The sequence below is a fragment of the Ursus arctos genome, unplaced genomic scaffold, assembly GCF_023065955.2.
Source record: "Ursus arctos isolate Adak ecotype North America unplaced genomic scaffold, UrsArc2.0 scaffold_1, whole genome shotgun sequence".
Lineage (NCBI taxonomy): Eukaryota > Metazoa > Chordata > Mammalia > Carnivora > Ursidae > Ursus > Ursus arctos.
In genome coordinates this window covers 24,184,680-24,210,146 of record NW_026622763.1, presented here as the reverse complement: position 1 = coordinate 24,210,146, position 25,467 = coordinate 24,184,680, and the positions used below count along the sequence as shown (strand labels likewise).

The 25,467-nt window shown below is 33.6% G+C and overlaps 1 protein-coding gene across 1 annotated transcript in view; it reads left to right on the top strand.

Annotated features, from left to right (window-relative positions):
• LRP1B (LDL receptor related protein 1B) overlaps window positions 1–25,467 on the top strand; it is a 1,450,575-nt gene that overhangs the window by 1,159,972 nt on the left and 265,136 nt on the right. The window contains exons 44-47 of the mRNA XM_057306380.1: window positions 13,774–13,966; window positions 14,599–14,724; window positions 19,001–19,129; window positions 21,352–21,471. Coding sequence (XP_057162363.1) covers window positions 13,774–13,966; window positions 14,599–14,724; window positions 19,001–19,129; window positions 21,352–21,471 — 568 coding nt within the window. The remainder of the gene's footprint in view (window positions 1–13,773; window positions 13,967–14,598; window positions 14,725–19,000; window positions 19,130–21,351; window positions 21,472–25,467) is intronic.

Here is a 25,467-nt window from a genome sequence, read left to right as displayed (position 1 = left end):
GATATATACCACATCTTCCTTAGATAGGTAGATATAGATAGATAGATAGATAGATAGATAGATGATCGATAGATGTGATATATAAGAGTGTGTGTGTGCGAGGATATATATAGGTAGGAATATTATACACATAAAGGAATATATATATATATACACACACATAGTGGAATATATATATATATATATATATATATATATATATATACACACACACACACACATAGTGGAATATATATATATATATATATATATATATATATATATATATATATAATGGAATATTACTCAGCTATCAAAATAATGGAATCTTGTTATTTGTAATGATGTGGATGGAGCTAGAGTGTATTATGCTAATCAAAAGAAGTCTGTCAGAGAAAGACAAATACCATATGACTTTACTCATATGTGGAATTCAGAAACAAATCAGATGAACATAGGGGAAGGGGAACAAAAAAGAGAGAGAGAAGCAAACCATAAGGAAATCTTAACTGTACAGAACAAACTGAGGGTTGCTGGAGAGAAGGTGGGTGGTGGATGGGGTAACTGGGTGATCGGGACTAAGGAGGGCACTTGTGATGAGCACTGGGCATATGTAAGTGATGAATCACTAAATTTCTTCTGAAACCAATATTACAGTATATGTTAACTAACTACAACTTAAATACAAAACTGAAATTAAAATAAACTAAAATAAAATTGCTTATTTTTTTAATAAAATTGTTCTTCAATGAATACAAAATGAGTTAACTCTATATTACTGACAACTTATTGATACAGCATCTAAAACAGCTGTCTCTCTATTGGCTAGCCTATCCACCCCTCTTTCCTCAAAAGGTTTAAATACCTATGAGTAATGAAGAATCATCAGTGTTGTTATTGCATCAGAAGAAAATGGACCATAGGCTTTTGGTTGTCCAAGTCAATCCATTCATCTTTCTCACTCTATGTGTTTTGATAAATTGTGGATGAAGCATGTACTTCATCATTTAAAAGTCATTTGCCCTGGATTCAGCTATGGCAAGTAGTTACAATAGCTTTAAACTCTTCTGAATATTTTGTTTTGAACATAATTCAAGGAAAGCAGTATTCTTAATATTAAAACACAATTGAAAGTACTGTAAAATGCTGGCATAATGAATCAATTTTCTCAGGAAATCTTTTTGATAAAAACATTCCATTTTCTGAATAACACCCAGTTCTGTAATTTTAAATCAGTAAAGTGGCACTGGTAGACAGGAAGGTGGTTGCAACATTAAGAAGACATTAACCCACTTCCCAAGGTTGAGCTATCTAATTGTGAACTGTCAGAATAGTGTTGCTTTTCAGATTCATTTTTCCTTCAAAAATATTCAGTGAACAATTTTTTAAAATGATTATGACAGATAAAAGGAAAATGTATTTACAAAGCTTGAGCTTTTTAAGCAATAGCTGAAAAAAATAGAAAATATCAAGTTTTATTTCATGGACTCCTTTACTATTAACAGTCTCAAAGACTGCTCCACTGATTCTCTTAAGAATCTTTGGAGTCTTTATTAGTCAAATCTGTTGTCTTTAGCTCTCTAGCTGTGTGTGTGTGTGTGTGTGTGTGTGTGTGTGTGTGTGTGGTAATAGAACATTTGTCAGGAGTCATGGATTGGATACAGGAAATTTTGTTTTTTAAACTTGGTTCTACAACTTACCTGGTGCACTTTGAACTTTATTTCCTGATGTTAAAAATATATACCTTCTTATATCATGGGGTCATTATAATAAGGATAACTAATTTAAGTTTCTTCTCTTACATTTAACTTTTATTTATTTTACTTCTTAATAAGAAGTCTCAAAAGGCTACAAAAGTAGAGACGATAGCATAATGTACCCCATGTACCAGTCACCCAACTTCAGTAATTCTTCATATATGGAAAATTTGTTTCTTAAATACCCCCTCACACTTCTAGTCTGTGGATGATTTTGAAACTTCTCTTAAACATTTAAACATTGTATCTGTAAGCATTTTAGTGTGTAACTGTAAATGATAAATTATTTTTTGTATTTACTTTTCATAATCAAAATACTTTTATTGTATCTTAAAAAATAGTGCTCCCTTAATTCATCAAATTATCCAGTCGAAATGTTTGCATTTGTCTTTTTAAAAACTCAATTCAGTCTGAATTATATTTATATAAGATAAATTCACTGAATTTAAGTATACAATTTGGTGACATTTGAAAAGTGTGTAAGAATGTATAATGACTACCACAATCAAGATATAGTACATTTCTATCACTCCATAACGTTTCCTCATATGCTTCTGTTGGCTGGGGGATATGATTGGTGCATGTTTAATTTAAAAAAAAAAAAAAAAACCTGTTAAAGAGTTTTCCAAAGTGATTATACTATTCAACTGTACCACCAACAGCATATGAGAGTTCCAGTTACTTCACATTGTCACCCACTCTGGAGTATATATTAATATATCATTGTGGCTTTAATTTGCATTTTCTTATGTTAATCATGTTGAGCAGCTTTTCATGTGGCTACTGACCACTTCTATTTAATTTGTGAAATAGCTACTAACATCTCTTGTTGATCTTTATTTATTTACTTAATTTTTAAAAAAATTTTAGCGTTTTTATTATTGAGTCCTAGGGTTTTTATTTATTTTGATTAAGTACTTTGCCTGATAAATATGATATGCATATTTTCTCCTATTCTGTGGCTTGCTTTTTATCCATTTATTTTATTTTTGTAGTAATGTATATGAAGGGAAAAAACGTTTTAATATTGATGAATTTGAATGTATAGATTATTTATTTTATGGTTCATGCTATTTGCATTTATCCAAGAAATTTTTGCCTACCTCAAGAAAAAAAAGATTTTATTTTATTTCCTTCCAGAAGTTTTATAATTTTAGGGGGAAACAATTCAGGCTTTCACCAATAAGTAATACGTTAGCTTTAGGGTATTAATTGATATCCTTTATCAATTTGAGGAAATTTCCTTATATTTCTAATTTGTTGATTGTTTTATCAAGAATGGGTTTTTATTTTCATCAAATGCTTTTTCTACATCTATTGACATAACATATTTTTTCTGCTTTATTTCATTAATATAGTGAATTACATATTAATTGCTTTTTGAATATTAAAATAATCATGCAATCCTGAGATAAACTATACTTGATCATCATGTGATATTGTTTCCATATGAGGTTATATCTGAATTATTATTTTTGCTTAAAATATTTGTATGGATAGTCGTAACAAATATTGGTCTGCAATTTTCTTTCCTTGTAATGTCTTTGTTAGATTTAGATGTTAGGGCTATTCTAGTCTCATGGAATGAGTTGGAAAGCGTTTCCTTCTTTATTTTCTGAAAAAAGTTTGTGCAGGTCTTATTTCTTTCCTGACTATATGAGAGAAGTCACTATTGAAACCATCTGGGCCTGGAGGTCCTCCTTTCTCCCTTCCTCTTTCCCTCTGTCCCTTTGTCCTTCTGTCCTTTCTGTATATCCACAACTCACACACATGTGTGTATATATATATATATATCTCCAGTTGTTCCAACTCCATTTGTTGAAAAGACCACCTTTTCCTCATGGAATTATCTCTGTACCTTTGTGAAAAATTAAATAAGTATAACGAATAGGCTTTTCTGGATTTTTTTTTTATCTTTTTGCAAATTTTACAATCAGTTTGAGAATTTCAACAAAAATTTTGCTGAAATTTGAGATTTCACTGTATATACAGATAAATTATGGGCAAAATTGATATTTTAGTAGTAATGAATCTTGTGATTGATAAATATGGTATATTTTGTCTTATGTCTTCTTTAATTTTCTCATTAATATTTGTCAGTTTTCGGTATGCATATCTTGTGCACATTTTGTTAAATGTTTTTTTTAAATATTTTATACTTATGTAGTTTTATTTTAGCTCTTTAATTTTGAAATAATTTGAGACATAATAAGTAAAAAAAAATAGTATGTATTGTATGCCCTTCCCTCATAATTCAATTATAACAATTATGCAGTTATAGTTGATATTAAACTATTAATTGATCTATAGATCTTTCTCAAATTTCAGTTGTACCAATGAAGTCTATTTTTCTGGACCAAGTTCCAGTCCTGGATTACACATTGCAATTAATTTTCCTGTTTCCTTATTTGCCTATAATCTAAGACATTGCCCAATCTTTTTCTAATTTTGTCTTGATACTTCTGAAGAGTACTGGCTTATTGTTTTAGAATGTCCCTCAATTTGGTTTATTTGATATTTTCTCATGATTTAATTCTGGTTAAAAGTTTTGGGAGAGAAACTACTATAGTAATATAGTGCCCTTCTTAGAGTATCACATCAAAAGACACAGAACAAGGGTATGTCTCATTGGAAGTGATGTTAAGTTTAATCACTTGGTTAAAGTAACATCTGATTCCACTGTAAAGGTACTCTTTTTGTCCCTACAAAATTAATAAATATTCTTGGGAAAAGACTTTTTGGATTTTAGCATTTGTCCATGATTCCTGACTGTAACAATTACTGTAGTCAATGTCAAGTGTTAGTTTTTGATTTCAATCAGTTCTTTCTACACTTTTTTTTAATTTTAAAACCACTGATTTATTTATTTATTTATTTATTTATTTATTTATTTATTTATTTATTTTTAATGATTTTTTTATTATATTATGTTAGTCACCATACAGTACATCCCCGGTTTCCGATGTAAGGCTCGATGATTCATTAGTTGTGTATAACACCCAGTGCACCATGCAATACGTGCCCTCCTTACTACCCATCACCGGTCTTTCTACACTTTTTAATTGGAAATCTCCCATAAGGAAGAACTTTACCTTGCCATCCTTCCATTTATTTATTTATCTTTTATTTTTTCAATTATTTATGTCAGTATGGAATCATAGAAATTTTTTATTCTATGCATTATAATATGTTACTATTATTTTTTGTTACTCAAATTTTCCCATATATGGCCATTGAGAAGCTTTGCAAGTGGAATCCTGCATTCTCTTGACATGCCCCATCATTTTTCTAACAAGTCCTTATTTTCTGCCCTCTCAATATATTCCACACTCATACTTTTCCTGCCCCAGAGTATGTAATATTTAGTGTTGTTATTACAATTTCAATTTAATTTAATTTTAATTTCCAACTTTTTTTGCTAGTATATACAAATAAATTTTTCTTTCTATTCTCTGAACTTACTCAGCTCACCTATCAGTTCTGGTAAATTTTTTGTGGATTCCTTAGGATATTCTACATATATGAGCCTTTCATCTGCATCTCAGTCTGAATTGGGATCCAGATAAATTCCATATATTCCATATATTGTAAATCACTGATACATACTATTTTTTTAACTTATTATGTCTCTTTAATATTGTTATTTGGAATTTGTTATGTGCAATTTCCTGCTGTAAAAACCGGGTAATATGGCTCGTCGAGTTTCAAAGTCTAGATTTTCATATTCCATGCTATGGCATTGTTTAACATCTTCAATTGTCCTTGTATTACCTGGACATTGTAGATATAATTGTATATATACATATATATACATATATACATATATATATATATTGTATATATACATATATATACATATATACATATATATATGTATATATATATATCTACTATATGTGTTTTTGTATATTTTTATAAAAAATAAAATGTATTATTTTGGTAATGTAGCCTACATATTTATGTTTTAAGAGCAGATATTATATTTTGCTTTTTTTTTTTTTTTTTTTCAGTTACCCTTATGCTGTCACAGTTAGGGGCATTGTTCCTGGAGCCTGGAATCAAATCACATCTCCACCACTTCTTCCTCTTCCTTCCTCTTTTTCTTTTTTAAACAGATTGACCAAAACACGATTTCATAGCATACAGTTCACCCATTTAAATTAAACATAAAATAATATGCTTATAAGATATTCGCAGAGTTGTGCAACTATTATCACAATTTTAGAACATTTCATCACACTACAGAGAAACCTTGCACCCTCAGCCATCAATCCTTGATTGTCCCTCCTCCCGTCCTTTGTCAACCATAAATCCATTTATTGTCTCTCTGGATTTGTGTATTCTGGACATTTCATATAAATAGAATCATGCAATATATATGGTCCTTTGTGACTAGCTTTTTTCACTAGCCCAATATTTTTGTAGTTCATTAATTTTATAACATACATAGTAGAGCTGGAAAAAGAAATTGAGTGTGACATAATAAAGGGAAGCAGGTTGTAGTAGGGAAATCAAGATAAATCTCCTTCATTGAAAAAGTGTTTTTGAGCTAATTCTTGAAAGGGGGTGAGCTGGTTGGCCAAGTGGGTATTTTGGGGAAGGGTCTCTCTCAGGCATAGAGAACAACCTGTGTAAAGACTTTATGTGTGCTTCATATATTTGAGACACAATCAGGAGAGCATTGTGGCCAGAATAGAGTGCAAATAGAGTGCAGAATAGTAGGTGATAATTCCAGGAAGGTAGCAGGGGTCAAATCATATAAGACATCATAAATCATTTCAAGGACTGAAGAATCTTAAAGAAGATTAGATGTATAGATAGACTTACATCTGAATGTAAAAAGTTGTTACATTTTACTTACATTTTTTTGTGTTACTGTTAATTTTTTGAGTTTCTGCTTCATCTAATAGACTTCTATCGAATTAAATGAATTTTAAATTGAGACACATTTCTACAGTGTGTTTCTTTATTTTAAAGATTATAGGCAATGACATTTAACTGTGTAAGATTTTTTGCAATTCTAAAAATAAGCAGCATTTTATAAGAATATATTATCACTCAAGAAACTGATGACAGTGTTCACTTCTGAGGAAAAGGATGTGAGGTTGGGAATTGGAGGTGGAAAGGAATGTGTGCATGATTATTGCAATTGTTAAAAATAAGTTCAATGCATTTTGTATGTAAATTATGCTTCAGCTAAGTTGATTGAAAAGAAAACTGTATGTGTAGTAAGGAAGATGTGTATATGAAAGTATATGTACTCAATGCAGCCTGATCCTGCAGTAGTTTTCATTGAGTTTTAATTTTTTTCAACAGTTATGCATTTAACTTGATTAATAAAGAAGAATTTTAAGATGATATTACCACATATTTATGAAAATTCAAATAGAGTTTTATTAACTCACCTTGCTACCATTACATTTTTTTATAAATATTTTCACATTTATTGAAGTGACCTTGGAGTAGCCTGTGGCCACATGTATAAAATGTAATAGATATAATGTATCAGTAAAATAATAATATCATATATTATAATTTTATATATTATAAATAATAATATAAATAAATAAAAATGCTTAAGTAAACATTTTGGATATAATCTTCAATCACAAATCTTTCATCACTTTCTCGAAGTGACATTTAACAAATCAAATGGGTGTTATTTTTTTAGATCTTCATTTTTTTAATTTAAATTCAGTTAACCAAGGCATAGTACACCATTGGTTTTTGATATAATATTCAATGATTCATCAGTTCAGTGTAACATCCAGTACTCATCACATCACGTGCCCTCCTTAATGCCCATCACACAGTTACCTCATCCCCCCACCCACCTCCCTTTCCGCAACTCAAATGAAGGTTATTTTGTTGTTGTTGTTTTATTTTGTTTTGTTTTGGCTAGCAAATGTTTAGAATGTTTAGAACAGCAAATGTTTAGAATGTTTAGAACAGTATGTTCCAAAGATATATAACCCCTCTCACATGTACAACAAACAAAAATCTTTGATTTCCAAAATTGGAAATCAGTTACAGTTCTGACACTCAAGGTGATAGGAGTTTCAGGACAGTCAGCTTCAATGTAATATGACTTGCTTAATTAAAATCACTGCTTTTTAATTTTCCCTCGAAGTTAATAAATTGGCATCATAACCTTTGTGACTCTTAGTAGAAATTTCCAGTTGACGTCTGACCAAAAAAATAAATGGAACTCAAGGATCTTACCAAAGCAGACATTAATTTTACCTCTAAGCACAGGTTGGTGATGTAATGGTCTCAGAAGTTGAAAAAGCATTCTTTACAAATGGAAATCTCTTGTAAAAGTTTATTTTTTAAGTTGATTCTTTATCATTTGTAACACTTTTGAAAATAGAAATAAGACTCGGAGTATTTTAAAATAGTACCTTTACAAGCTTATTTCATTGCTACCACATCATGCAAAAATAATTATACCAAACATTTATGAAAAGCTTACTATGTAACCATGCTAAGTGTTGTATGAATATTATTTAACAGTTTCTAAAATTTTTTGATACAAATTAATTCTGTTTTTGTTAAAGAAGAAGAAAGAAAGGTCCGGAGAAGTGAAATTACAATTTAGGTAGCAGAATAAGAAAAAGTTCAAAAACAGTCCCAAACATTCTGACTTCAGAGCCCAGGCTGATAATCCTAGGCCATACTTTCTTTACAAATGTAGTGTTGAATTAATTTGTTTCTACCCTTCACCTGTACAGTTTTATGCATACATACACACACTGGAAAACACATCTTCATGCTTACAAATAATCATCCTTTTGCGCAGGATATTTTTTTTTTTTTACTTCTTACAGTGTAACATCTAAAATAATATTTGATTTTTGTCAGATATTCAAAAAATCCCAATTTGAAAAATTAAGACTGGCATTTCAGTATAGCTTTGACATATGAGTTTTTATTTAATATATACTTCTTTGACTAGCCCTTCACTTCTTCTAGTAAAATATTAAAACGCCAGGAGAGTTGTATTTAGACAATGATCTAGACAGTAACAGCACTGAAATATTTATCAAAGGCATGAATGTGTTCCTGAGAAGATTATGCCTACAGTGTTTCAGTAAAACACAAATTTGGTAACACAGTTTTACAAAGAAAAGATTATATCTTTCGGTACACAATCAAATAAAGTACAAAGCTGAGTTCAAAGTTCAGATAAATAGACCTTTAAAGAAGTAAGAAGCAAAAGAAAGAAACCCAAACACAAGAAGAAATGTTTTTTAATCACTCTTTTATTAACTGATTTGATAAATAATCATCTAATGTTAAATATGTTCTAAGCGCTTGAGTTACAAAAATGAAAAGATAAAATTGCTGGTTTCAAATATTTCAGTCTTGCCAGGGAGATGGATAAAATATAAGCTCTTATGATATTCTCTGTTGAATGTTATAATGAATGTGTGTAGAAACTGCCTGATTATGCAGAGGAAGGAGCTATTTGCTTTGGGCAGCAGAGAAAGGATTCTCAAGGAAGTCAAGTCACTCCTGAATGGGTCTCACAGTGTGGACATTTTGGGAAGGAATTCAAAGCAGAAAGGACTTACTGAAAAATAGATTCAGGTTTTTTTAAGTTTACTCTTTATTAATACTATCAGCTTTTGATTCTCAAACTGTCTAATATATCTTAATTAGAAATTTGGACGAACTATAACTTTATTACTGCGATCATATATGAAGGCATAATAATCAAAACATTAGAAACGCTCAAATTCCAGTTGGGAGTGGCTATAACACTTTGGGATATCACAGTTTATTCTTCTTTTTAGTCCTTTGTGTGACCCTAGGGAATATCTTCCCTAAAAAGCTGAGTCATTGCTTTTTAGTATCCCATTTTATAGATTAGGGGACTGAGTTCCAAGAAGGCAAATAGCTTATTTGGGGAAAAATAATGAACCTCAGAATAGGGTTCCTTTCTACTACTTCTCTCAGGCATATCCTCAAGATCTTTCCCCCACCTTCTTCCACCTGTTCTCTGCCCCAGCAGGCTTTCTTGTGGTCACCTGACTTGTCCTTTGGCATCTGATTGAGTATGGTCAACAGAGAGATCAGAAAGAAAGAGTATAAAATCAAAGTAATTCATTCTCTAATCTACCTCTATGACGGGTTTGCCTCTTTAACGGAGGCTGGTAACACATTAGGCAGTCTTTTAGATGGTTGCTCTGAGTGTTGTTCTTTTCAAATTTATTTGGACACTAATGACATTTTGATACCTTATATTCTTCACACTCACTCAGGCAAGTTAAATATAGCCAGCTATTCTTAAATTAGATATTTCTCAGTTTTGAGTTGTTGATTGACCACATCACCGATTCTCTCCAAAGTGAAAGCACGGCAGTTGTTTCTTTGCAACCTGTAACACTGTCATGCCTGACTGTGGCAGGGGCCAAGTTGTCATTTCCCATGATGATCGTTTACGATCCTGTAGGTGAGGCAATCAACTGGGGTGTTTGGAAGCTTCCTGTTCTTTTGGCTTTTAAATTGTTTGGTTTAACATTTAGTGTCTGGATGTTGGAAATAGGTTGTCTGGTTTATAAAACTGAATATTTTTGTAGTCTCTCATTGGTCCTAGTGCTTTCAATAAGGCACCAGGGAAGTTTCAAGATGGAATCATATGATTAGTGATTAAATTCCTGACACATAATTTCAAGTCTATGTGGCATCACCAATTTAATTGTCTATCTAGAGGAAACATGTGAGATTAAGTGACTGTGTCAAGAAACTGAGGGCTTCAGAGGGGAGGGGGCTGGGGGATTGGGATAGTCTGGTGATGGGTATTAAGGAGGGCACATATTGCATGGTGCACTGGGTGTTATACGCAAATAATGAATCATGGAACATTGCATCAAAAACTGGGGATGTACTGTATGGTGACTAATATAACAAAATAAAAATTATTAAAAAAATTAAAAAAAAGAAATGCATTTTCTGAATGAACATGAATTATTATTTTGAAACATGAGCCTATTTATAGGTTCAAGGTGAAAATGCCTCAAAATTATACCATAATGGTATATTACCATATAATATGGTAAAGTGCAATTTATGATGACAAAGCTTCTGCACTGTAAATAAAGATGCTGATTAGGCTTACAAGGTGCAGTATTTGTGAACTTATGATAAAAATATTTTAACATGGAGATGAGAAAGTATAATTCAGTGGATTTCACGTGTCTGTTCCACATAGAACTCTAACCAGTGAAATGAGATGTCTGGTGTCAGCTCAATTCTTAGTAGAACCTATTGTACCCTATTAAAGCAACATGCATAATTATAGACTGAGTTTAATGTTGATTTTTTCCTTCTTCTCTGTGTCAGCAGAAGTAGAGAAGTAAACTACTAGACTCAATCAGTGTCAAAATTCATAAAAGTTGCTGTACACCAAATAGACTTTTGGTAACAACATAGAAAAACTTTCATTGTCTAAAGCCTAGCTATTTGTTACCAATTTAAAAACCAACTAATTTTATTTATGTCTATTAAAATTTTGTTTTCAAAATTTTTAGTGATTCATCAAATGTGTATTATGTTCATGCAAAATATGATACTGGATAGAAAAGGGAATCAAAAGTATTAGTATACTTCCTAACTTGAAGGAGCATAGATAAAATAATAAAGACAGCGCATATATGCTAATATTAAAGAATTTCTCTACTTTCTTTAAGGAAAATTTTTTTTAAAAGATTTTATTTACTTGAGAGAAAGTGAGCGAGAGACAGCACAAGCTGGGGAAGGGGCAGAGGGAAAGGGAGAAGCAGACTCCCCACTGAGCAGGAAGCCCTATGTGGGGATCCATCTCAGTTGCCCTGGGATCATGACCGGGGCCAAAGGCAAAAGCTTAACCGACTGAGCTACCCAGGCACCCCTAAGTCAAATTTTATATATAAAATTGAAATCAGATCTCAGTTGTTTTGGGTCTGAAATCACTTAATAAATCTGTGACCTTGGGTTGATTGTATAACCTTGTTAAGCTTCAATCCTCATCAGTGAATGTGAGATGAAATGGTCTCTATCTGTTAGTGTGAAGATTGAAATTAGGTTTTATACATGTAATGCATACACATCCTGTGCATTGTAAGCATTTGTGAAGTGTTAGCTTTTACTGTTTACAAAGAAAGAAAGAAAGAAAGAAAGAAAGAAAGAAAGAAAGAAAGAAAGAAAGAAAGAAAAAGAAAATTGGTAAAAGAACTAATGAACGAGGGAAAAGCCTCATGAGTCTTGATAAAAAGTGAATTAGGAAGTCCTTCATTTGCAGATACTGCTCTGCTATTTGCATTCTTCCTCACCCTTCTTAAAACATCAAGTGTTATCTTTTTTTTTTTTTGGACAAATGCAGCTGATCTTAATTGGTCTCTCTGCAGCTCTTTTGTTTTTATCTAGTCTAGTCTCTACACCAGAGGCAGAATAATCTTTAAAACTACGAACCAATAATGATATTAATGTGTTTTAAAAACATGAGTGATTTCCTATAACCTTCAGAACAAAACTCAGATTCATAATCTTGGTCTGTAAGAAGGAAGGCCCTATATATTTGCCCTTCTCACCAGGCTCTTCATGGGATCGTCTTAGATGTCTGAGTGACCCTCATGCTCACTTAACCTTTGTTCATTTTCCCCACATTTTCTGTTCCCCTCTGAACATGTACTCCCTCTGCTTGAAGCCCTTCCTTCTTTCTGTTTTCCTCTCCTATTGATTATTCATCGTTCCCTTTCTTAGGAAAATCTTCCCAGATAGCACATTAGAGCAGCTATCATTTTTACACTCTCATAGCAAACAATCTTTCCTTCATCATTTTGATTTTTTAAAAAATATTTATTGAAATGTAAAGTAGATATAAATCTTAAAGCTTGGATCCTCTAAGAGGAAGGAGTGAAACTGTTGGCTTCATCAGCCCGTGCTTCTATAACAAAATACCATTGACTGGGTGGCTTAAGCAATAGACATTTATTTCTTGCAGTTCTAGAGGCTGAGAAATCAAGATCAGTGTGCCAATATCATCAGGTTCAGGTGACAGCCCTCTTTCTGGCTTTCAGTGACTGCCTTCTTCCTGGGAGTTGGGTGGGGGGGAGGGGGGGTTGTAGAGAGAAAATATATATTCTTAATTCAAAATGATGAATAATTATATCTCTGTGGTAAGATTATTTGTTTTCTTTCTATATTTTTCATGTCACATTCTCTCTTCTGGTTGTGTGAGCTGACACTCTGCCCTGCGAGATCTAACCCCATTGTCATCCTTTAGTTCGCGGCCCTGTCCCACTCAGGGAGTTGTTTCCATTCTGTCAGGTTCTTTTGTGCTATGCTGCTACCTGAATCTCTCTCAGGCTGTTAGCCGTGGCCATCAGGAGACTCACTCAGTTTACTTCCTAAATTAATTAGGAATCCTTGTCCTTTGTTACCTGATGTCCCATGTGCTGAAAAGCCTTGTTTTAGATATTTTATTCAGTTTCTTAGTTGTTTCGTTGAGAAGGTAAATCTAGCCCTTTCTTTTGGTCTAAGTAGCAGGTTTGTCTTTACTTTTAAACTTTTATTGCCAATACGTGTATATCTGGTTCAACCATTCATGGTGAAAACTTCCTGAAGGAAAAACCTGTGTCTTATAGTTCTTTATATTCCTTTTATAGTTTTGAGAGCTTGATGGGTGTTCACTGGATGTCTGATGATTTTTAATGAAGATAAATGTTTATTAGTAATCATAATCTCGTATTTTTGACGTGGTGATTTTGTTTTGTAATACTGAAAAAATGCAGTTGCTTATATGAACTGAATGATTAGTTAATGGAAATACACTTAAAATGTTAAATAAATACATTGTAAGCACTAAGAATGATTGAAACATTTAAAATAAGCTATTAAGAATTTTATGATAATACATTTACTAAAATGCATTTTTTTCTGATGATTTTTATTGATTAAATCCAACTAATTTTTAAAAATTTTTTGGAGCAAAAATAGTTGCGGGTATAGGAATGTCTATCTATTCATTTAATGCATATACTCAAATTTATTTCAGGTGATTGTCAAATCTGGGCCAGGAACTTTCCTCAGTTTAGCTGTTTATGACAATTATATCTTCTGGTCAGACTGGGGAAGAAGAGCTATTCTGCGTTCCAACAAGTACACAGGAGGAGATACAAAAGTTCTTCGTTCTGATATTCCACATCAACCAATGGGAATCATAGCTGTTGCCAATGACACCAATAGCTGTAAGTTACACTAAAAACTAAACGTATTTCTTAATTACATAATCTCTCAAAAAATTATGTTTTCTAGTAGTACTTAGTTAGATTTTATTTTCTTACAGTTCCTGGAGCTAGTGTTCAGGATTTGACTATTCAATATATTAAAATTATCTGAAATGCTCAAGGTAACTTCTGTAGTTCCTAATTTATCATCAGAAGAACAATTTCTTTTCAATCACTTGTTTCTGGAAATTTATTCTCTCTCACTCTCAATCTTTGAATAGTCAAATCAGGTTGTTTCCATGAAAATAATACTTCTTGATAAATACGCTTTACATCTGGGCTTAAAAGTTCTTTAATCACTGGACTACCTACAAAAATTGCAGCCTGAAGTGTCAGTATGTTTTTAAGTGGTACTAGTTCATTCAGTGCCATGGCATCCTTGACAAATGTTCTCGAAGTTGTAGTGACTTGCATGTTACATGTTTTTCTAATGTTCTTATAGCTGTTGTGATGTTTGGATTTTCAAAAGTCCTGAATCTTCCTTGCTTATATCTTTGTGAGATGGGGACAGCCTAACAGTTTGCTCTTAATCTCTATCTAACATAAATAGAAATTCAATATAAAATGTTACCAATAAAGCCTCTTCATTGCAGGTGAACTTTCTCCATGTTCATTATTAAATGGAGGTTGCCATGACCTGTGCCTTTTAACTCCTAATGGGAGAGTGAATTGTTCCTGCAGGGGGGATCGAATATTGCTAGATGACAACAGATGTGTGAGTAAGTAAAGACAATTGAAATATGAAATATGACATATGACACGATGACTCAAAAGGCACACATGGACATTAAAATTGTTTTAGTGTTCATGAAGTTGTATTCTCCTCCAATCTTAGGGGCCCAGTTGGCATATCTCTCTTGTCTAAAAAGAACTCGATCACCATTCTACTTGGTTGTAACACTATATGATAGATAATGATAACCAGAACAGTGACAAATGATGTACCCCCTATTGTGGGCTGGAAGGTGTTGGATTAGTTAAAGATACCTGCAAATCATCTGAAAAGTTGTGGTTACAACTTTGAGAATTAAGTCAATAGCAAAATTAATTAAAGCTGAAATAAACCGGTACATAGGCAGTAGATCAGTAGCCTTGTAGTAAAACCACTCAGTCCATCACAGTATGTAAATGAGAGAGAATGGCTTATGCAGCTTATCTGTAATCATTTCCAAACGGTTAATTAAGAATGTAACATTGCAGCCTTGCATGATGTTTATACCTCCCAATCTTTAATTAGTACCATTACAGTATACACTTATTAGCAGCTAAGTTTTCAAACTGTTTTCAAAATAAATAAGGGTTCAAGTGTTCCAATATTGCCATGAGAAATTAGCCAGCAACATAAAGAATGTTAATTTTTCTTTAAGACTATTTGTATATAGGGGCGCCTGGGTGGCACAGCGGTTAAGCGTCTGCCTTCAGCTCAGGGCGTGATCCCGGCGTTCTGGGATCGAGCCCCACATCAGGCTCCTCCGCTATGAGCCTGCTTCTTCCTCTCCCACTCCCCCTGCTTGTGTTCCCTCTCTCGCTGGTTGTCTCTATCTCTGTCAAATAAATAAATAAAATCTTAAAAAAAAAAAAAAAGACTATTTGTATATAAGGAAGATAAGAGACAAACATCTTGTTGGAAACTGGTGAACTCACTCTCAGGATGTGGCAATTGTTTTGCTTTTTTTTTTTCTCTTCTCTGTATCTTCATGTTATATCTTCATTTTAGAAAATCAACAGAGCTGGATATGTGTACATTATAAAAATAAGTATCAGATGGTGTAAGTATATTTCATTTTTATCCTCAGTCTTCTTTTGGTCTTTATTTACCAGGAGGATCTTCTCTTTTATCTGTTGTGTACTTTAATTACAAGCACTTTAACATCGTTTACTTTGAAAACCATTGCACCTAAGACAAGAATATACACATATCTTTTCACTTTGCAAATTGGTACCACAACCTAAAGGGCACCTCTTAGTGAAAAGAAGTAAAAGACTTTTAAGACTGTGCCAAAGCAAACAAGGGAATGATGCGTTTGGCCAGTGAACTTTAAATGAAGACAGCCAATTTTAATAATTTGGGCCACAAATTCCCATATTTCTTAGTAACCTAACACTTCCTTGAATTGCTCAGGCAATTGCTTAAACTCTCTCTTTCAGTTTGCTCTGTGGTTTCAGCTGTAATGGTCTGGATCTGATGCCATCTGTAAGTCTGGAGTGTTAGCCATGCATTAGAATCACTCATGTTTTTTCACAGGTCATTGCAGGCCAGTAGAAAAGCAATGCCTTTAGTCAAAACAGCAAGGCTTATTTGTATACAGTGGATGCCTGTCCTTGCTCCAAAATAGATTAGATACATCTGTCCCTACTAAGCCACCTGCTTCTCTCTATTGATGAGAAGGAATGAATCAGAAAGAAAACTATCTTTTAAACAACCATAGTTGTATTCACATGCATCTGTAGAGTGATATTGGATTCCTCAGAGCTGACAGACCTTTATAGAAGCATCCTGTATCCATGGTGCATTCATATTGAAATCCTGTGGTCCAGCAGAGAGATTGGAGAGTAACTTCTTGTCAAATGAATCTTTGGGAAATGAGGATGTTTCTGACATATCTATGTCCACATCTGAATTAGTTCACCCAGAGCAGTTCATGAATGTTAATGGCAGTGTTGAAGGGGTGAAAGGCCATTTACTAACACCTCCCTCAGGACAAGGGAGGGAAAACCATGTGTTGTCATAACTCCTGACAGAAAGATTAGGCAATTCCATTTTACACAACGTTCCTAATCTTATCAACATCCACGACAGAAATAAGAATAACAAATATAATTGAAGTAATTACCTTGTAAGAGAATTAGAGGACTGCTGAACCACATTTTTGTGTCTGCAAAGAAGCATAAAACACTCAATGCTATTTCAAATGAACATACCTAAGCAAGAATTGTGCTTATATAAGGTTTGATTTTACATAATAAAAACATTTTTGTTGTGAATATTTTTCCCTCAGAGGCATAATGATTATAAAAGCAAAATTTGCATTTTCAATCATAACAGTTACTTTTCATTAGAAGTGAGAAGTTAAGATGTGTTGAAAGTAGGCAGAATAAGTTGGGAAAGTCTATAGCCTCTCAGTAAGTGAATTTTGTTCAGTTCATGCTCAAATGTGCAGTAATGCCAGTACCCTTCTTAACAGTTGTTTCTTTGAAGTGAATGATATTTTTAGACTTTTAAATTCTTTGTTACTTTCTCTAAAATGATTTTCTACCTGAACAGTCAAATTTAGTCTTCACCAAGAAAAAAAAAAAAAAAAAACTTTTTTGGAAAGTGAAAAAAAAAAAAAGAACAAAAAAAAAAGAGTTCAGTTAGAAGTCATAAGTAGATAAATAGATAATCTGTAAAAATGAGATAAATTCTAGGAATAATAAAAAATAAAACACTGGAAACTTCAAATAGTATTAGTAGCTGTGTAATTGAATATTTCTAAAATACAGCTTTGGAAAGAAATTGATAGTAAATTATAAAATTAAGCTATGTTTTCTGCATTAGTAGAGATAAATGAACTCCAATTATCTCCAAAATAATTAGCATGACTGGATTTCACTGTACAGTTATTCGACAAGCAATGGAGTGAGTACAAGGAAGCAAACAACACATAATGCAACCACAAAATTAGATTCCAAATGTTTGCTGGTGAATTTATTACTTAAGAATAAAAATAGGTCCATTTTCCCCAGGAGAGATCTTTCTAAAACAGGGGTCATACTAGCATTCCAGGGATGAAACCTAGCTATAGAAAGATGTTTTTTTGTTTGTGTGTGTGTTTGTTGTTTGTTTGTATTTACTGCTATTGGTCTGGGCTCACAGATTCAGCAAGTTACATAAAAACCCAGACTTTTAATTTCTTAGAAAATCTTGAGATTTAGAAGTTGGGACATTATGGCCCTGGTCATTTGGAGCCCAGCAGCTTCTGGTGCACATGCTTTTCAGTTGATCAGAGTCCACCAGTTCAACCCATAGTTTCTTGTGCGTCTCGGGGAGTAGTGGCTGGCCCTGTGCTGCCCCCAGTGCCTCTCATCATGGATAGAACATGAGGCCGATGAGGGCACTTGCAGCAATTCCAGTACTTCTGAATGGTGAAAGCCGCTACAGAGACTTCTTAAAAAGGTAGCTGGGGAGGAAGATTAGTTGGAGCCAGATTTAGATGAGGTGAATCAAGTCAAGCATTAAAAATGGGAACTCCTCAGGGCGCCTGGGTGGCTCAGTCGTTGGGCGTCTGCCTTCGGCTCAGGGCGTGATCCCGGCGTTCTGGGATCCAGCCCCACATCAGGCTCCTCTGCTATGAGCCTGCTTCTTCCTCTCCCACTCCCCTTGCTTGTGTTCCCTCTCTAGCTGGCTGTCTCTATCTCTGTCAAATAAATAAATAAAATCTTTAAAAAAAAATGGGAACTCCACACCTGAAACTAATGTAATATTGAGCGTCAACTCTCCTCAAACAAAAATAAAGAAATAAAAATAAGAACTCTATATACTGGAAAATTTCAATGTACTGAAGAATATATTATAGTTTCCAATTAGGGAACACACACACACAAAACCTCTCTCAATATGCACAGAGTTCCTTTAACTGGCTCATTTTTACTATTTATTTTTAAGGTAGACTGCTAAGCAAGATGCATAAGTATAGTCACCCAAATTTAAGCCCACTTTTCTTTCCACACATATAGTCACAAAATAATTAGAAAAATACACAAATAGGTATAAAAGAAAAATGAAGTGAGGCAACTCCCAAAATTTTAGAAAAGAAATGTAAAAACAGCAAACAAAAAGGTGTTCCTTTTAATTGTTTTATAAAGAAATGCCATAAACCATTGCCCTTCATTTATTTGATTTTATATTTTGATAAATTTTAGTTTAGTTTTATAGTGAAGATTAAGGGGAACAATTGTCATGGTATCAGAAATGTTTGTTATTGAGTCAAAACACTGACTTTTTTTCCCTTTCAGCTAAAAATTCATCTTGCAACATGTATTCAGAGTTTGAGTGTGGAAACGGAGAGTGTATTGACTATCAGCTCACCTGTGATGGCGCGCCTCACTGCAAGGATAAGTCGGATGAAAAACTGCTCTACTGTGGTAAGTGTCTCATATGAGATGTATGTCCTCACTTCAGAGAGAAGTTTGTAAATTATTTTCATAGTTTTTGATTTGATTGCCTCCATTTAGTTTACAAATATGATTTCCTTAATGTCTCTCATTAACATGTAGGTCTAAGGTAATTGATTTTGGCTTTGTGTTCTTGTTCAAAAGGGATTCCTTATGTCCTATTTGGGACCCACCATATTCAGTGAAGAATTTCCTCATGGCTTCCCACCTACAAAGCGCAAGTTTAAATACAAAAGGGGCCTTTCTTTTAAGCTGTCTAGTTACTCATCATGTAGCGATAGGTTTTAGGCTTACATTCCTAAAAACGTAAGGCAGAAATATTAGTTATTGGTGGGTATTATAAGCTTACCCTGCAACAAAGGTTACTGTCAGTCAATAATAGCATGTTGTTAAGCTGATATCAAGTGTTGTCCTTATTCTTGCCTCCAGGATTAGCCCAGGTTGAGTGTCTTCGGGTGCAAAGGCTGATGGCATTAGCCATCCTCCTCATCAAACATGCAATTCCTCCAGCTGTTCCTCTGTGGGTGACTCTAAGTGATAGCAACCTTTCACTCTCTGATGGGAGTAGAGATTGGCTTTTTGAGTCCAGTAAGCAACTGATATTTGCCTTCACAACAATATTTTTCCTGGAACGTTGTATACGTGTAACCATTAATGGTTATTGTAGAATTGTTCCAGATTATTTCTAAATTGGTATGATTTATTTTTGCATTCTAATATTAGAGTATTGGTATTGTGTGCTCTGTAAAAATCAGGAATCTGTACGTGGAATTGCTATATTTGGTTTCTACTTTTCTCCTTTGTTCTGTTAGATAATAATTATACCTAAATAATCAAAGAATGGTTAAAGTAAGAGAAAGGTAAAGTTTGGGAAATTCGCAGGCAGTTCTCTTATTCATTTATGTTACAGGATCACACGCTTTCAGTTAAAAGGATAGTCAGATGTAATTTGCCCATGACTGATCTCTAACTAAAATTTTAGTGAATTTACCTCAAATGGCATATTCATTGGAATGAATGGCTATACCCAATGCACTATGAAAATATTAAAGGATATAAAAATGTAATAATAATTAACTTGAAAATTTGCATTTATTATGAATTGTCTTGAGAATATATTTCACATTATTTTTACCTTCTGAGAAGCAAGATAATATTCACATGAGCAGGGGTTGGTGACCTTTATCTGCAAAAGGTTAGCTAGTTAAGTATTTTAGGTTTTGTGGACCAGAAATGCTCTTTGTGAAATATCTTTATTTAAAAAATTTGTTTTACAATTATTTTCAAATATAAAAACCATTCTTAGTGTCAGAGCTATATAAAAACAGGCTCCCAGGCTGCATTTGGCCTGTGGGCTCTAGTTTGACAACCCTAGGTGTAGATTCGAGGCTTTGTTATCACACCTGAGGTTAAATCTTTGTTCCTAAACCTACTGGTGTATGACTAGTATGAGCAAGGGTACTTCTCCATATTTTAGTTCCTCAGTACAAAACAAACCTAGTTTGAATGTTGGTTTAGAGCACTAAATAAACAAATGTATGTTTACATTTGCTCCATATAGAGAGAGGCACAAAATTAGTGTTCGGTAAATGGCAGTTATTATTATTCTAAGTGGTACCTTATGCCCGAAATCAGAAAATGTCAGGAGACTCTCTTTAAGGTAAATAGAATTCAGGAGGCAATTATTCTTCTCCTTAGGAAATTCTGGTAGACATTTTTAGATGATTTTTAAGAGAAATTTATGGATATTTAGGTAACCCTCTGATTCACTGATTCAGGAATACATATTTTGCCACTTTTTTTTTCTTGTTATAAAAGCCTTATGAAATGCAAAGGAGATAGGTGTTGAGAGTGTCTTATGACTTTTGAGGTACAGACCTATTTCTCGAGAGTTGAATATATGTTTATTTCTATGCTGATGGAAATATCAGAAACAATAATGTGGGTATAATTTGAAGACATCTCCAAGTATGAATCACTGAAGTTAAAGCACTCAGTCAAAAAGGTCTTTAATGAATGAATTAGTTGATAATGCATGAATTTTCTAATCCAGAACTTTGATTCTGCACAGTGCTTTTTTTATAGATCCATGATGATCCAATCATTATGAAATGAGAACTCATCTGTGATTTTCTTTTTTGTAAAAATATCTCTATAAGACCTCCAATTATGTTTCTGCTTTTCTTTATAAGAAAACAGAAGCTGTCGAAGAGGTTTCAAGCCCTGCTACAATCGTCGTTGCATTCCTCATAGCAAGTTATGTGATGGTGAAAATGACTGTGGGGACAATTCTGATGAATTGGACTGTAAAGGTAAATGTATGCAGCATCAGCCTAGGAATATCATTATGCTAAGTGTTTCCTGAACTTTTCCACCGTGTGTTCCTGAGAGCAGAGTTGTTTCACCCTTTTGGTATATGGCATCTGCTAATATAGATGGACCACACTTTGTTAATTGCTGTTGGAGAGGAGTTATTGGAGTTCTCTGAAATTATGACTATATTCTCTATTCTGGTTTCTATCCCTTTGCTCACTTCAAAACTCTCATCATTTCTCACCTCTTCAGTTCTACTGCCATGCTTATGGGACATTTCTTCCGGCATATGGAATACTGAATGTACTGCTCCAAAAATGCCCTCCTTCACTTCTCATATCTGTTTTTCAAATGGCCTCATCCTTTCCCTAACGATTAGACAGGAAACTTTGGTATTATCCTTGATTCCTCTTTCTACCATATTTTATCACCCACCTGTCCACATATCAGTAAATCATCCAATTCTTTGAAATATCTTCACTTCCAAACTGCCTTGAGCCTCAATTAACACAATAGTCCTTTAACTGGTCTCCCTGCCTCTACTCTTTCCAGTTAATCCCAAGGTTTTAGTCATGCTATAATGTTTTATTGAACGTGCTCTCAGAGTGAGTACTGGCACCAATCAGCAAGCCAGATGACCTAGGACAGAACCTCAGCCCCTACACTCTGTGCCTTTGCGTAAAATATTTAACCATTCTGTGCCTCAGTTTCCCAAGCTGTAAGAAAAGAGTCAATAATTAAATGAGTATATTAATATTAAATAAACTGAGAATAGAACTTGGCATATGGTAAATGCTGTGAAAGCATTCACCTTGCTTTTTTAATCATGGCCCTGATATAGAAACACAAATGGAATCTTGATGTTTGCAGAATAAACAACAAATTTTTTAGTCTGACATTTAAGGCCTCTTAAAATCTGGACCCACCAGATTTTTCTTTTCTTTCTTTTAAAGATTTTATTTATTTATTTGAGAGAGAGAGAGAGACAGAGACAGAGAATGAGCGGGGGAGGGGCAGACTCCCCACTGAGCAGGGAGCCCAATGTGGGCTAAGATCCTGACCTGAGCCAAAGGCAGACACTTAACTGACTGAGCCGCCCGGGTGCCCCCAAACAGATTTTTCTAAACCAGTTTCCCTTTAAAAATTTTCATTCACTGAACACATTTCATTGGGTAAAATGCATTAAGGACTGAGACATAAAATAATAAGTCATCTGCCTGCCCTTGAGGAGTTTAAAACTCCAAATAAAGATAGTTATTTAAAGAGATGAAGGTGTATATCAGGTTTTATGATTGCACATATAAAAATATAAGTTTTTGGGGGGTTGGAATGAAGTATAAATAAGGTAGAATGATCAAAACAGAAGGTAATTCCAAGTAGAGAGACTAACAACTGAAAGCTGAAAATAATTCGATATGGTTAGAGCCAGGTTCCATATTGGCAAGTGGTTAAAAAAAAAAAAATGAGGCAGGTTAGAGGAAGGAGCCCGGACGTGAAGGTGTATTTTGATGCCATTTTAAGGAACATGAACTTCACCTTCTAGTCACCAATAAGTCATTGAAGGTCTAAAAGAAACCCAATACAATCAAATTTACATTTCAAAAAAAGGGAGGAAAAACTATGCTTGTGCAAATGAAAACTATAATGCTGAGATGAGAAAGATAAAACAGGAGGTTATCAGAACAGCCAAAGCTAAGAGGAAAAGGAGAGAGACAGATACAACAGAATTTTTAAAGGTGGGATAACAGGTCTTCTTGGGTAATAAACATAGACAAAACATGGGAAAGAATAGACAAATTTTGTGAACTTTTTTCTCCCTCTTTTTACATTTTTTTGTTGTTGTTAATTTTCAAATTTATTTTTTGTGGGTATTTTGTTCATGTGGGATCAAGGATAAGGTAATAAAGATGGTCTGCATTCTGAGAGTGGAACACCTGTAGACATTCAGAAGGAACTGTTTCAGAGACATTTGGATAGATAGAGATCTGAGGCTCAGGTAGTAGATTTAGAACAGAAGTGTTCATTTTGGGCTTAATACAGAGAGAAAGCTCAGAGGATGTATAAAGTAATAGTCGTTGTAGGGGAGTACACTCAAATTACCTATTGAAATAAAAAATAAAGGCACTAATAAAATAAGAAAAAGAGAAGAGGACCACAGGACTAATAGAAAGATCCTCATAAGAAATTATCATATCATCATCATCATCATCATCATTATTATTATTGTTATTATTTAAGAAGGGAGGATCAGTTAGCATTGTTAAGGTATTAAGGGTGGGTAACAGGGCAGGTATAGACTAGATGATCATTGAACTTGGCAAATAGGAGATAATCTCTAGGTTACCTTCATAAGAGTCAATTCAGTGGAATGGTAAAGAAAAGCCAGATCTCCTTGAGTTGGTGCAGAAAATGGATGGTGAGGGAATAAATACAGTGAATAAGACTATTTTTAGACAAGATTGGTGGTAAAGGAGATATGTGAAGTACAGATGCTATGAGAAGGTGATGCAAAGTTGTGGAAGAGGACAAACACTTGAGTAGCTTACCGTCTAAGGTTGACACTAGTTTAGGAAGAGCCAAATACTTTTGAAGATTAAATCAGCTGTTATTTCATATTACCTATAGAAGATTAAAAATGATAAAATATAGTAAGATATTGGGAATAAGTAGAGGAAAATGGGTAAGTATTTGGAAGAAAGAAGGAAAGCAAACTAGAAGTAGACCCTAAAAAAGGCAGGTTTTATCAGTTATTTGTAAGCAGGAAAGAAGAATTTAATAAAGACATTAAACTAGGATAAAGATAAAAATCAAGCTAGAATGTGAAGAAACTGGACAAAAGATACAGAAAGTAGATTTTAAGACAAAAGTCATAAAAGGGACCATCAGAAGTTAATAAGTTACTGTGGATTTTCTTGAAACAATGAAAAAGAATTTCTAAGGTGGTAAATAAAGTTTGGGTTTATGAAATATGGCACCTACTACCTGGTAGGTGTGTATTAAATTCTTATGTTGCTGGTGAAGCAATAAGTCTTCCAAAAAAATATAGATAGGTTTTAATCTGACTAATATCATCAATTCCAGACACTGAATAACAGTAAAAATAACTCAGAATGTTATTTCCCCTTTCTTAAGCTAAATTCTTGATTTCTGTGTTACAGCTATCTCAGTCATATACTTGGGCAAGAACTACTGCATTTGTGAATTGAGTTTCTGTTAAAACTTTTCTTTGTGATAAAATAGTGTAAAAATCGTAACAATTGGCTACCTTAAAAACAGCAACAACAACTATTGCCTTGAAGTTCTTGCTGAAAAATGTAACGTTTGAAACTAAAGACACTTGTGGGAACTCAAACATACACCTTTTTACTAGAAATGAATAGATTTAAGTTAGTGGACTAGCTTGTTTAGGATAAACAATGGGTAGCTTTTTTGATGAGAGATTACTTATTACAGTTGTATCTTTTGGATTTGATTTTTCTCTCATATTAAGTTAGTTCACATGGTGACCTTGTAAGTCACATTTCACATCCTAAGGGAAGACTTCTCTGGGTCCATATCCCATAAGCCAGTCTATCTTATAAATCAGTAATTCGGTTGCGTATCCATGCAGCAAGTGGAACCTTATAGTACCTAAAAGATGAAGAAGTTTGAAAAGGAGGGTGGAAGTGCTCAGGGACAATGGAAAAGGAGTTATCTCCCCAAGTCCTTCCTTCCAGATACTCCTTCTCTGTTTCTTTCATCAGGGCAACGTGTGTGTGCAGTGCTCTGTTGTATATATGCGTGTACACATGTGGGCACGCACGTGTGCACACACACACGCACACACACACACAACCCGCCTATTACTTTTTAAATGTAAATAAAGTAAGACATGAAGAATTGAAATTTGTACTATAAAAAGTCAATATATACAGAGAGAGTTTGAGAGGCTATGGAGAGAGGCGGTAGTGGAATCATCTGTAAGTTATTTGAAGTACTATTATACTTTCATTTCT